General features: G+C 34.9%; 1 protein-coding gene across 1 annotated transcript in view; it reads right to left on the bottom strand.

The window, feature by feature from the left end:
- The window catches only part of LOC104472077 (dedicator of cytokinesis protein 9), a gene marked incomplete at both ends in the record, with an annotated part of 49,768 nt that extends 36,884 nt beyond the window's left edge, over nt 1-12,884 (bottom strand). Inside the window, 9 exons of the mRNA XM_010087622.1 lie at nt 1,077-1,193; nt 1,986-2,164; nt 6,074-6,185; nt 6,804-6,887; nt 7,576-7,722; nt 12,100-12,171; nt 12,301-12,426; nt 12,565-12,634; nt 12,769-12,884. Of these exons, the coding sequence (XP_010085924.1) occupies nt 1,077-1,193; nt 1,986-2,164; nt 6,074-6,185; nt 6,804-6,887; nt 7,576-7,722; nt 12,100-12,171; nt 12,301-12,426; nt 12,565-12,634; nt 12,769-12,884 (1,023 nt within the window). The remainder of the gene's footprint in view (nt 1-1,076; nt 1,194-1,985; nt 2,165-6,073; nt 6,186-6,803; nt 6,888-7,575; nt 7,723-12,099; nt 12,172-12,300; nt 12,427-12,564; nt 12,635-12,768) is intronic.
- Nucleotides 12,885-14,226: the final 1,342 nt, after the last annotated feature.

Below are 14,226 nucleotides of genomic sequence, written 5' to 3'. Positions count from 1 at the left end.
AATATATATCAATAACATAATTATATTGATATAATATACAATATACATCTTCACAAATTCCATTTGAATTCATTCTCCTGTAGTCCCCTTACACTACAGCTGTTCCAAAAGCACACACCTTTAAGGTTAAAAATTCTTTAATTTCTAGAAAATTAACCATTTTTTTCTTGTGGTCCATTTATTTCAATGTCGGAAATTAACTGAAATATAAAATTTCAAAAATTCAATCTATCACCAATATATGATCTTTTCTTCTGAACAGCGACAGTAACTACTGAATCTGTTGGGATTTTAGTGAACATAACTAATTCTTTATGTTTTAGGTAACAGAGGAGTACCCTCTTACATAAAGGGTGCAAGTGCCTCCAATGCCAGGATCTACAAGAATAGAGGCAAACTGTTTATACAAACTGGCAGGCAGACCAAAGAGAAGTGCAATTTTTGAGTGAAAAACAGAGACAATTTAATGAAAACTCCTCTCACAGAAATTGTAACAAAACTGGGTAATAGATACAAACAGAAGGCCATTACGTTGTAGAAACAACTGATACTTTTTTTTTTTTTTTCAAATATACTGTTCCTTCAGCTTCTTTGGCTGCTCTTCTTAGAACACTCGAAAAGATGCAGTAGGTCCAGTCCTGTGTGGTCTATTGTTCGTATTGAAATATAGGCACATGCATCAGAGATATCAAAAAAGCAAGATGTTACATGGCAGTATAGGCATTATAGGTATAGTATATATATGGCTTTAGAATGATGCTGTGGCAATCTATGTGGCCTAGCATTGAACAAAAATCTTCAGAGGTTCAAGCAGAGATCAATAAGGGTGCTGTAACCTGTATATAGGACCAAACTAGCCAATTATCATGTTAGGCATAACTTAGCTGGACAAGAGAAACTGCTTCCAAAACCATAAAGGTTAATTAAGCTTTTAAACTCAGAAAAAGCAAGAAGAACAAACTTGCAGGATTCTGAGGCTTATGAAATCCTGTTTGCCAGAAGCATGCAGTGTTTCATATACATGTTACCAGTAAATCATGACAAAAATAACTCAGAATACCAAATAGGTCACTCACATTGCTGGAAGGGTTAACAGGAAATGGAGACACATCTTTCACATTGATTCGCTGAACATTTTCTATGAGCAGTCCAAAGAGTGGCAAATACATAGTGGCTATTCTTGCTTGATGGCTCTAGATAGAGTTTCATTAACAAATTAACATTAACAAAAAACAGTTCATTAACAAATTACATATTTAATTTTTAATTACCAAGTTTTTTAAGCTATTCATACCTAAATGATAAAAAAGAGCATTTAAGAAATATTTGCCAAACCAGAGCCCACATCCACAAGTTCATAAAGACCAAAAGAAGCAATCATCACTATATTTCATTCTAATTTACAGGAGGCCAGTAAATTTTATTTACTGCTGCAATATAATGTAGAAAAAACCTAAATTAATGTGATCTTAGCCAAGAATAAGTAAATTGATATTATGTTAGCTTGATAAATTAATTATGTCTTCTATTAAAATTTTAGCACAGCACAGCTTATGCTAAAAAACAAAAGTCAGGAAAATTAAAAATAACTCAAAATTTACTACCATGACCTTTAGCTTTCTTATACTCATTTTACAAAGAAGATATGATGGAAGGACAGCTGCCAAATATTAGGAGCTAATGTTTAACGAAAAAAGAGCCTTTAAAAACATTCATAAAAATCTGTTTAAGAATAGGAATGAGATTACACTGTGCTAAAGTGTAACAAACACATGTAATTATGTTGAAAGGTGCTTTGTGCTTTCATTTGGTAAAAATAGGGAATTTGCAGACTGATTTTGATACAATTTTGATACATATTTTCATCATAGCCTAAATAGAAGCAGCATTGCTGCAAATTAACAAGTTTTTTGTGAAAGAAAAAAAACTTTCTCTATGTGTGCACACTTTATTATGTTGTACTACTAGCACAGCAATACACTTACCCTGGAAGCATATCTATCATCAAAAGAATGCTTTATCATCAAATTCTTGAGCACACTAATAGCAATCTGCCGCACATCTCTGAACTCTTGTAATGCATTGCCCACCTCCCTTAGAAGCAGTCCAACTAAGAAGTGATTTTTACAGAACTCATCAGTTAATGAATAGTCCAGGTGAAGGTCTGGAAGCAAAGTACAAGTTCTGTGTAAGGAATGGTATTATTTAAATCAATTTATCCATTAACTTAAGGCTGTACTAAAATGTTTCCAACGTTATTGACAAATTCATGTATATAATATATAATCACAGTTATTAATATATCCAGAGTTCAATTCACTGCATAATGATGCATTTATTAAACAATGATACACATTCAATCAACAGAATATGGAGAAATCTAAATACGTTATTTAAGAAAAATATTTTTAATACTGAATTCAAAAGTGTTGCTGTGAAATTTACCTTGACCAGCATCTTACAGCTCCAAATTCAAATTTTAAATCTATATTCAGGTACTAAAAACACACGTAGTGCACAAAGGTTGTGCACATTCTATCTTTCAGGAATTTAGTTGTATGGTAGAAGCAGAATTTAATTCTTAGTCTGTGGTTCTGTCCCAGGTTACTAAATTTGAAGGACTGCAAGCAAAACATGGATTAAGAAGTTTTAGATTTTGGTACTGCAGTTTTAAGTTCCTTCTTCATTATCTCATACGTATCTATTATTAATATAGACTATAAAGCCTGCTAACAACTGCCATATTGGTTAACTGATATTCTCTAAGAAAATGGTCCCAAAAATTTGCAGTGTAGTAGAAGTGTCATGAAGAGTCTGCATTTGCAACACGCATGTCCAAATTAAGCAATTTCTTCTCAATATATCAGAACACAAAAGGACACAATATTTAAACACAGTAACTTAATCTACGGAAATTAGAACAGCATTATAATACAGTAGGCAATTTTTCTGCTACAATTAAACAATACTGTATTTTCCAAAAATGCTTATATATTTTGTTTTAATTGCAATACAATTGTAATTAAAGAACATTTTATTTGAACATTTGTGCTTAAAACACCGCAATGCAATTTTATTTCATAAAGTATTTCTAGTAGTAACTAACTGTAAGTCTATATTAAGCCCCATATAGGTATATAGATATTATATAGACACATACACACACACACACACACACAAACCCAGCACATCTGACACAGCAAAGTCAAACTGCTCCCCTTTAGAAGTATATTTTGGGTAATAAAATAATCCTGCTCATTTATGTACTGAATATATGACACATTAAGATAACCTTTAGCTTGAAGATCTTATTTATTAAATGTGTATATGTTTAAAATTTCAGCTGAGGAGGTGTTCAAGAGTTTCTCACATTTACTGTCATTGTTCAACACAGTAATAAAAAAACGGATGTTTCATTTTTTAAAGAACTCTGTCAGTAAGGGTTTCCATTCAGTCAGAAAGAAACATAAATAAAACAGCACAGACGTTCTACAGGCCTTCTTGTAACTCACTCGAGAGCCAAACACGTCACCCAAGATCTCTTTTGCTTGAGACAGCAAAACAGAGCCAGAAACACTTCTGCTAAAGGCCTTATTTCTTGGCCAAACTCCTAGTTCACCAGGGAGCAGCATTTTACACTGTTCTTCATTGTGTAATCAGAAACACTATTTTCTCTAGTTTTGCTCTTTTCATAGGGTCATTAAACCAACAACTCATTGTCCCTTTTCTAGGGAAATATTTATGAGGCGTTATTATCCAAGACACTTCCAAAGGCTGAAAAAGCCAAAGAGAGAAACAAGTTTTACGAAGCTGTCCAGCTCTTAGTCCCAAATCTTGTTCTACCACCGTGATGAAAACGTTAATTACACGCAACTTTACTAAGTCAGCAGTCTACTGAATAAATATTTCATAAAAAAATAACCTAATCTACAAAAATACAAATGTTAGGCAGGTTTACTTGCCACTTGTAAAGACACCCTCCTTGCATCTGCTTATTGATGTCTGCTATAGTTCAATGCCTGAAAGAAATTAATAATATCTTCATAGCCACAAATGGAACGGCTAATGTACTACTAGTTTTGGCACAAGGCTACATGTACCAGGAGCCCAGCTGGGCTAAACAGGTCATTAATGACCTAGCTCCAGTACGAAAAAAAAAAAAAGATGCACATGAGGTGGCAGCAAGAACAAGCTACAGAAGAGGAATATAGAAGCATTGACCAAGTATGCAGGGATAGTGTCAGGAAAGCCAAAGCTCAGCTACAGCTGAAACTGATAACGGACATCGATGTCAACAAGAACATAATCTAACACTACATTAGCATTAAAAGCCTGAATAATGAAAACATGGGATATTTGCTGAATAGGGACTGTGATTTAGACACAGAGGACTTAGGCAAGGCTGAAGAACTCCGTATCTTTGTTACCTACCATTCACTGCCATGGCTCCCAGGCCTTAAGAGTCTAGAGACTAGCTTCGGGAAAGAGATTTATCAGCAGTGGATGAGGATCAGGGCAGGGATCTCCTGAGACACCTCCAGTCATGCAAACCCACAGCACCAGATGAGATGCTGAGAGCGTTAGCTAGTACAATTGGAAGAACACTCACTATCACCTTTGTTAAGCCATGATGATCAGGATCTCCCATAACCGGGACCCTGTGATGACTGAAGGTAGACATTGCATACATCTTCAAAAAAGGGCAAGAATAACTCAGAGAACTACAGGCATCACTTTAGTCCTTGGAAAAGTCATGGAGCAAGTCCTCTTGGAAGCCATTTCTCAGCAAGTGAAGAAGAGTGTGACTGGGAATGGCCAAGATAGATTTACCCAGAGTAAACCATGCTTGACTAACCTGTCTTCTACAACGAACACACTAGACCTGTGGATAAGGGGACAATAGTAGATATCCACATGGTCCTTGCATCCAAACTGGTGAACAGACACCTGTATGTGCAGAAGAACTAGGTGGATCATTGGGCTCAAAGGCTAGTGGTTAACAGTTTGTACTCTACTTGGAGACCAGCTACAAGAGGAGTTTCTCAGGGTCTATCCTACTTAATACTACTTCATCAATGACCTGAAAAAGGAGATGGAGAGCAACCTCATCAAGTTTGTGGACAGGGTACAGCCCATATGCTCAAGGGCTGCTCTACATTTCAGAACAATTTCGATTATACAGGAATGGATCAACAGAAACATCAATTAAATTCAACAAGGACAAACGAAAACTTCTGCACCTGGGATGAACAAACTTCCTGCAATGCTACCAGCTGTGGAATGACTAGCTTGGGAGCAGCTCTGCTTAAAACCACGTAGGGGTCCAGGTGGACAGTAGCTTCAACAGGCATTAGCATGGCATCCTGGCAACAATGAAGATTAACAGCATACTGGGCTGTATCAGTAGGATCATAGCCAGTACATATCAAGGGAAGTGTTCATTCTCCTTTACTTGGTGTTTGTTAGACATATCTGTAATACCATGCATACATAGTATTTGGGCCTTCTAGGACAAGAAGGTTCTTGAGTGAGTTCAGCAAAGGACCACCAAGGTGGTTAGAGGGCTGGAGCACATGTCCTACCAGGAGGAATTGAGGGAACTGAGCTTGTTCCATCTGAAGAACGGAAGGCCTGAGGTGATCTGAGCAGGAGGTTGGACTACAGACCTACTGAGGTCCCTTTTAACCTGAATGGGTGTATGAAAAAAAGTAGAAAGTACACCAAGCCTCACACTGCTCACCTACCTACCAGAGTGTTGCAGGCTTCCACAGCTAGTGATCTAAAAGCTAATTCTTTAAAAAAAAAAGCAAACTTAATAATCATAGCAGAAAAGAGAAGCAAAGTCAAGGATGTAGTTTACCATATCTTTCAATGACTAGATACTTTGGATAGGTTACTCTGCTACCTAAACTATTCCTTTGAGTTTAAATGAAAGGATTACAACTCTAGGCTTCCATTTAACAATTTCAAGGTTTCCAACATCTCATAGACGTGAAGTTACACAGTCTCCACATCTAATAATAAAAAGGTGACATCTAAGAAATATAGTATACAGTTATTTGGAAGAATTTACCTTGGTATCTCTGAACTCTGCCTTTTCCAAATGGCATTGGTAGATTCAAAGGTATGTAGTGCTCATGATTACAGACAACACGGAGAAATTCAAATTTGAATTCAAAAAGAGTCTGGAAAAATAATTTTAAAGTATAAATTAAACAACTGATGCAGTGATTTGAATAACACATTAAAACCAGTTTTCTACAACAAAAGGGTGGTTTCTCTCAGTCTTGTAGTATGAGGGATACAGACCTGTCAAAGTTCCACATGTCAGCATAAAATAATTTCAGTATAATTCATACTTGACAACTGGATGTAGTTCTATTTATTGTTCCCATTGTCCAAAGTTATTTAAGTTTACTAGCATGTTATATATTGATGTAAGAAAAGTTTGGACCCACAGAAGAACTTCTTTGGACATCTGGTACATGCTTTCATCACTACAGTAAATGTACAGAAACTTATCAGATATCAACTCTTCCAACTTCAGCCTCTCTCACATTTATGCTTAAAATTCCTGCTTAGTGTTGCATCCGCACTCTCCATCACTTTTGCAATACACACGCTCTAGGGAAGATGGGAATAAAAATATGAAAAACAGATTTGATGGAAAAAAAAATGCTCTATGCACAGTGCAGGGACTTCTATCGTAACTGGGAAGAAGTCTGAAGACTTAATGCAGGACTATCCACATGCATCAAGAGGAGGCAACTCCTAAATATAGTTTGTTTAAAAACACTGAGTACCTTTGGATCTCCTGGGGCAAAGCAGCTGATGTAGTTATTGATTTGCTTGAAAACAAAGCCTCTATCCATAAAAGTAAAACACCTCTGTGGAAAACAAGAAAAACCAAGATAGATTTGCTTTAGTACTGTCTCAGTGCTCAGTAATTATATTTCTGTATTTAATAAGCTTATTTTCCAAACACATTACTGATATTTCAGTTTGAATATAAAAACCAATAAAACAAGCAAATTAAATATATGTATACATATATGGATAACAAGTTTTTCCCTTTGAGTGCAGAATGTAAACAAATTGCAAATAAAAAGCAGTTTGAAGAGAAGAACACTATCTAGACAGAAACAAAAATGATATGCCACTAGCAGCTTCATCTACCATTTTATTTCCCATCCTTTTTTTTCCCTACTGGATCTTATTGTCTGAAAAAGAAGACCCTGAAAGTCCCTCTACATAAAATGCATGCAAATAAAACACTACTCAATGTATGAAGCTTCTGTAAGATCAGAAGGTAATCTAGATTCTATTTTTTAAAAAAATACATTTTGGATAAAATATAAATTCATTTAAAAAATCAAACTTTTGAACAGATGTCTACTTGACTACAGAAGATGCAAATTATACTTCGATGCATTTTAACTTGAACATAGAATTATATTTAAAAAGCACTATGCATATTCAGTTTTATATGAGTTGACTTTAAGATACTTTAAAACCCATGAAGAAGCAGTATTATTGAAAAAGTAACCACACAGCCCAAGTCACTTGTGTACCTACTTTTATAAAGGCAGCAAGGCTATGGTTTGCATTTTTTGAAGCCTCTGGATTGTCTCTGTACTTCTGAGTGATGTGTGGCATTAGCATATTAACAACTGTTTCAACTGCATGATGAAAGGAAGCAGAAAATCTCTGGTTTCGCAACAGCTAGAAATAAATTCAGATACAATATTGAATATGGTTTATAACACTAAAATATATCAGCAAATTTACTTTAGATAAGATATAGATAACCGGACAGGGAGAGAGGAGACAAAGTTTTAAAATTTTCTCATTTGTCATTTCAAGTAAAATTTTGTTTCAATTCAAGATTTTCCTGAACTTTCTACACTGAGGGGGGGAAAAGAAGCATTTGCTTACAAGATAATATTACAACATACACTAACATCTGTTATTAAAATTCAAGCGAGTCTCGACAAAAAAACATGGATAACGGTTTGTAAGTGTAATACATTAATATTTTTCTATACTACAATAAATTTGACGACAGAAACTAAGAATTAAAAAGAATCCTTTAATTTTATCTATCTTACTTTCCAAAGCAGACACCAGCTGGTTCACACATAGTAACTGCATTATCAGACTCTCTTTTCTGTCTTGAAAAAAAACAAAACAAAACCTTTTTTGCTGTTGTGCAACTATCTTTGTAAAAACTCCTTTCCCTTTTGCCATTGTGGAAATTCTCATCCATGCTTCTTTGTTTCTCTTGCTCATCTGCAACTTCAAATCTCAGCTCTTCCAGGCTTCAGAATCTTACTCTCCATATTTTTAAGTTTTCACAATCAGAACTGTCTTCCCTCACTTTTAGGTAGTTTGCCAATTAGCTTAAAAGATTTCCTCTACGTTCACAATTTTCTCCTTTCCACTCACCATCTATATTATCTTCATCAATGATTTTGTGCATTCTGATAAGTATTGGTCAGTAAGTTCTCTTCAGCTTTTTGGCACTACAGAGCCTCTTTCAGGTCTCTACATCTTACAATCTTTAATAAAGATTCTGTGTTTTGTCTGAAGGAACTTAATGACAGGTGGCGTGAGGCTGAAGAAGTTGACATTGACAAAAACTGTTCCAAATGTACAGTCATTGTGTCTTTTCTTTCTGAAAACTGAAAGTGAAACATCCAAGTGCTCTGAATACTTTGTTATTTAAATATTTTTTTGAACTATATTGAATGCAACTTCCTATGCAGAACAAATCATTCTCAAGGCCCTGCATAAATCGATGATTAAACAATTTGCTTCCTTTTTGTTTGAACTGTGCTCCAAAGTCTCTAGTTCTATATTTTAAAAAAAGACATTAAGGTTAAAAAGATCCCTGTATAAATATCAACAGTACTCATTAATGACATAACAATTAAAAATTCTTTTGGTGGGTATGCCAAGCAGTGTTCTACGATATTCTTGTAACTCAGTCTTTGTTGGAAAATAATTAAATATTTTTAAAAATACTACCAAATTCTTGCTACAGAAATAATTCTGATGCACCCAGAAATGCATCTTTTTATCAGATTTCATAAGTAGGAAATATCTGAATGCACGTTCCATTTATTATTTTACCCAGCAAGACAAAAAACCTAGCAAAATAATTTATTTGATATTTAAGGGGCTTCTAAATCAAGAGGCAATGTTCAGGAATGAGGATACATGCAAACAAGAGGTGAGTTCTGCTCCTTTTTCACAGGGAAGATGACAATGAGGTTAGTTCTAAACATGGAAACATCTTTTAACATGAAATGTGGAGACAACAACAAAAATATGTTATAAAAAGTTACCCCAGCAGTTTATAAGCTATGAGCCTTCATGTTATTGCAGGGGAAGAATGAGAAAGAACAGCAGTTCAAAGTGATACACAGCAAAGTATTAGAATCTAAAGGTGCGTGTTAAAATAATTTGTTCCCTTTGTGCAACTGAACAGTTCATATTTCAGGGTTGCTTTTGAAGATACTGTTAAAAAAACCACAAAATATTAACCTGAAACAAATGGGGTTCCTATACAACAGGTATACCTAGCATGCAGAATACACTATTGAGTAGAACATCAACAGAAACCAGACAGTTCTTTTCCAGTATCAAGCTTAGATGTTTGGGGATGGGGTCTTTTGTTTGGTTGGGGTTTATTTTCATCTTCAGGTAGACTTACTGCATACTTCTACACCTGTAAGTCCTAAGAAAAAATGTGGCAACATTTTGGTAGTGTCAATGTTGCATAATAAAATCTGTGTATGAGCCATTATAATCTTGGAAAGATTTATGGCTACAGAACCTACTTAATCTATAAAAAAACCTCACAGTGCATCCTTACTTTCTGAAATAAAATGGGGTCTCTTATAGAATTAAAAGTGCCATCAGTATTTAAATCACTTTTTTTGGTTTATCTACTTCTTTCTGGCAACTTGGAATCATAAAGAGCAACTAGCAACTAGTACTTCATTTGAAAAGAGTCATGTTCTTTCCATGCTCAATATTTTCTCAGCCCACCTTTAACAAAACGTGTGCTTACAATTATGCTGTTAGAGGTAGAGCAAACACTCATTAAAATGAAATTAGATACATTTTTAGCCTACCTAAAGAATTTTGTAGGGCAGAAAGATTACTTAAAATGAAGAAGACTTTTTCAGAATTTATATGATCATATAACCCCACGTAATAAGACAAAATTTGATGCAACAAGTTGTAAAAGATCACTTAAAGAAGGGTCATCATTCCTAGACCAATCTTCAGAAATATAAACATACACTGAATTGTTTTCTGCCTAAATCTTTTGGTGTATTTTAAGGAAAATAATCAGTGTCTTCTCTTATAGTTACTTAGGTCACTTAGACATCAAAAAGATGGAGGTCTTGCTGAGTAATAGTAATGGCTATGCCTACCCCAATTCACACCATAATTCCAAAACACCAGGTAATCAAATCAGTCTCAGTCATCTGTAACTGACACACTGTTCCTTTACTAACTTTGTTTTCCCTAAAGTGAAAGTCCTGTTAAATTGAATTTGTTCCTTAGACAAACGTGCTGGTGATCTTGAAATCTAATTTATTATTAGGATTACATGGGTCAGTGAAGACACATTAGCTTTGAACAAATGAGTCAGTATAGCATTTGGGGAGGAAAGAAATAATAACAAATTTTTAAAAATACCAAAAACTAGTAGTAATGTGAATGCTCATCAATGGTAGTATATCATACTACACAGACACTGGTGGAGTCATTCTGAAAAGTAAATTGTTTTTTGTTTGTTTACACAGATTCCTGCTTTAAAGAGAGATTATATTCTACTATATTTATTTTATCCACCATCTGATCTCAATTTGAAAATGTAATCCCTATTGTAAGGAAGTTACAATTAAATTACGGAAATGGCTTTGCATGACAGCAAGTTAGTGGTTTCTTTGAAGTTTTTTAAACCAATATGCTGTTTCCAAACTTGTGAGGACTTCTATAGGTTTGCTAAAATCAGGAAAGGTTATACAAACTTTGTTTAGCCAAGCAAAACCAGCATGTTGCTGTTTTTCAGAGTATCACCTACCAAATCCAACAGAAAACGTCCTCAAGACATGCAAGTTTCATGCACACTATGTTTTGAAAACCTTGCCCACATTCTGTAATTAGAAAAACTGTATCCTTCTCACAGAGCTGAATACTGCAATATAAAAAGTACTGCCAGTGCTGTCAGGTAAGTACCGAAACCAACAAAAATTATTATTTTATTTTTTTTTCTTCAACATACTTTTTAAATTATAAAGTTCTAATTCAGTTTCAGGAGTCTCCAGAAAATTTCAGCTTTGAATAAGAAGCAGTGTTTTCTGTATTATAAGATTATACTTTCATTTAAGTTGAACTGATTAATTAAATTAATACAATTAATTTAGCTGATTGTAACAAGCTCAAAATAGTGGGGTGAAATAAGAAATACTCCTTTCACAGAGTGAGCAGAAGCACAAACTGCTTCCTCAAGGAATATCAAATCAGTAACAGAAATTTAAGGTTAAAGACCCTGAATTATTTGAACAGATACTATGAAACAGAACAAAAAGTGAAGAACAGAACAAAAAGTGAAGAACAGAAAAATGTCCATATGAATATTTTTCTTACTTTGGCTTGAATTAACAGTATTTCTATTGATTAGTGGTAGAAAAAGTTGCCTTTCCTCTTTGCTAGAAATTTTGAGGAATTACCAAACATCTGATCAGTTGAAACGAACAAGAAGTTTGACATCTTAAATGCAAAAAGATGTTTTACACCACATGGACAGCAAACTCATCAAGTGTATATTTGCATTCTAAAAACTCCTAAACAAATGGTAGCTGTCACACTTCCCTAGACAGTTTTAAAAGTTAGTGATAAAAGCTTGCCTTCTTCCACGCTTCAGAAGATACTTAAATCTGTAGTACCAGTACCAAGTAAATACTCAGCTTCCTACTGCTCCCTTAAGCTAAAGGCCTGTTTCTAGATTAAACAGATTACAAACACCAGGTAAAATTTTACGTCTGTATACAACTTTTTTTTTGCAAGTTGACGACATACCTTCACTTTAGAGTTTTCTATCAAATGCTGAGCCATTGATTTTATCAGAACTTCAAAGAAAAACCATGAATACTGCAGAGAAAAGAAAACATTCTGTAAAATTGCCACACGCATTCAACAACTATTTCAATACACCTAGTTCCTATTCTTCAGTTATGACCAGATAAGAACATACAGTAAAAAATACAGTTCAATATATACCTTAAGTAGCTTGTTGCTTGTGAGAAAGTCAGCAGAGGGCTTTAAAATTGTTGTCATGGACTTCGTCAGTTCTTCATGTACTGTCTTATATTCAGAAGCAACATAGGGCTCAGCTTTATAAGCATACTTGGGGAGAAAAACCAGAATATAATATGAAACTATGACATAATATGAAATAATTGAGATTAAACAGATGCAAAGAGATTTAAATATACTCTTTTTAGAGAAATAAGAAAAGGAGCTATTTAATTTACTTTTACCTACCTTGACATAAGATCTCAGGTAGCTATCCAACCCTTCTTCATGACACTGAGCAACAATATGGATAATAACCCTAAAGAGAAGTCAGACACCAAGTAAGCCTACAAAGAAAGCTATCATTGCAATAGCAAAAATGCTACTCAGTTACAGATCTATGTGATAACCTAGTCATCACTTAAACTCTAGGAAGCACTTAAAATTCTTTACCTTGTCACATTAACTGCAACTTCCTCTTGAGTTGCTCTAGTGAGGACTCTAAACAACTGGTTTAGAACAGTCGGCAGGAAAGCTATCATCACATGGCCTTCCATAGCATGAAGGCTCTAGAAGAAAGCAGTAATACTGTCACTCCCTTGAAACAATGGCATTTAAATCACAAATTCTGAAATGATAAAACTTACTGCAAGTCTTTTCCCAAAAATACACCCTGCTTGCATTATTTGGTGTTAATTACCTGAAGTACTGCAGGAAAGCAATTAAGAATAGTTTCCAATATAAATATTTGGTAAATATTTTCTACACTAAGGTAAATAAGGGATAAAAATTAGGTTTTATTAAAATCATTTCAGAAGTTGTTATTCATATTTTTTCCACTGAAATGCATACTAGGTGATGTTTCAATTAAAAGACCACCTGCGTACACCACAGCAAGCTGACACTGATGCTCTGGTATACTTTGCTATTTCATTCACCAATGCAGATATTTATCAAACAGAAGCTCCACAAAAACATACAAATTGCTCACCTGTGATAAATGCAATACTAGTTACACTAGTTATTGCAAAACAATAAACTCATATGATAAAAACCAGAATGAACTAAAATCCCTAACTACCTAATGTTGGAAATTGGAGACAATGAATCACTAACCACTCAACTTCTTCATGATGTGCCTTTGCATTCCATCACGTGCAAAAGATATTCTAGACATAAGAACCCCGACATAAAAGGCAGTGTGTGGCACTATATCCCACATTGTTTTATGCCACAAAATTCCCTGCAGTTACAGGGAGTTTGACACACACACACACACACATATACACACACACAAAAAGTGTATATTTGCTGAACATGCAACAGCTAGTAGAACAAGGAGCTAGCTGTCTTGTCTTTGAACGTTTGTCTCTAGGCACAGTCACATTACTTCCTTCCTATGTGATCTGTGATTTTTCTTGGAAACAGCATTCATATGCTACATCATCTTTTCTATAAGCCCTGAATATCAGAGCATTGGGTAAACATGCAAATGGAACTTCAGCTCACACGTTTGTCCAGGATGCAGACATTTTTTTGTCAGGGTGCTGTTTTAAGTAGGGCTCTGAAGTGGACTTGTAACCCAACTTGAGATGCCTTTCAGTATTGAATTACACTTAGACTGCCAGAAATAGCTGTGCCTTTTGATGTCTCAGGCAGCAATGGAGGTAACTACAAGCAGATACCTCAACATATGAGAATGCTAAGTGATGTTTGGGCTCATGAAACATGAAGGAGAGCACACAAGCGTCTTGAGTCCAAGCTCAAGAACGGAACATCCCAATGGGTAGGAAGTTGAGAAAGGGTGCTAGGAGAGCTGCATAGTTAAACAAGGATCTGCTGGGCAAACTCAAGTGCAAGAGAAGAGTCTACAGGTCATGGAAGGGAGGGGCTGGCCACTTGGGAGGAATA

This window comes from Pterocles gutturalis, unplaced genomic scaffold (assembly GCF_000699245.1).
Source record: "Pterocles gutturalis isolate BGI_N339 unplaced genomic scaffold, ASM69924v1 scaffold20421, whole genome shotgun sequence".
Lineage (NCBI taxonomy): Eukaryota > Metazoa > Chordata > Aves > Pterocliformes > Pteroclidae > Pterocles > Pterocles gutturalis.
This window is presented reverse-complemented; position numbering and strand designations above follow the sequence as displayed.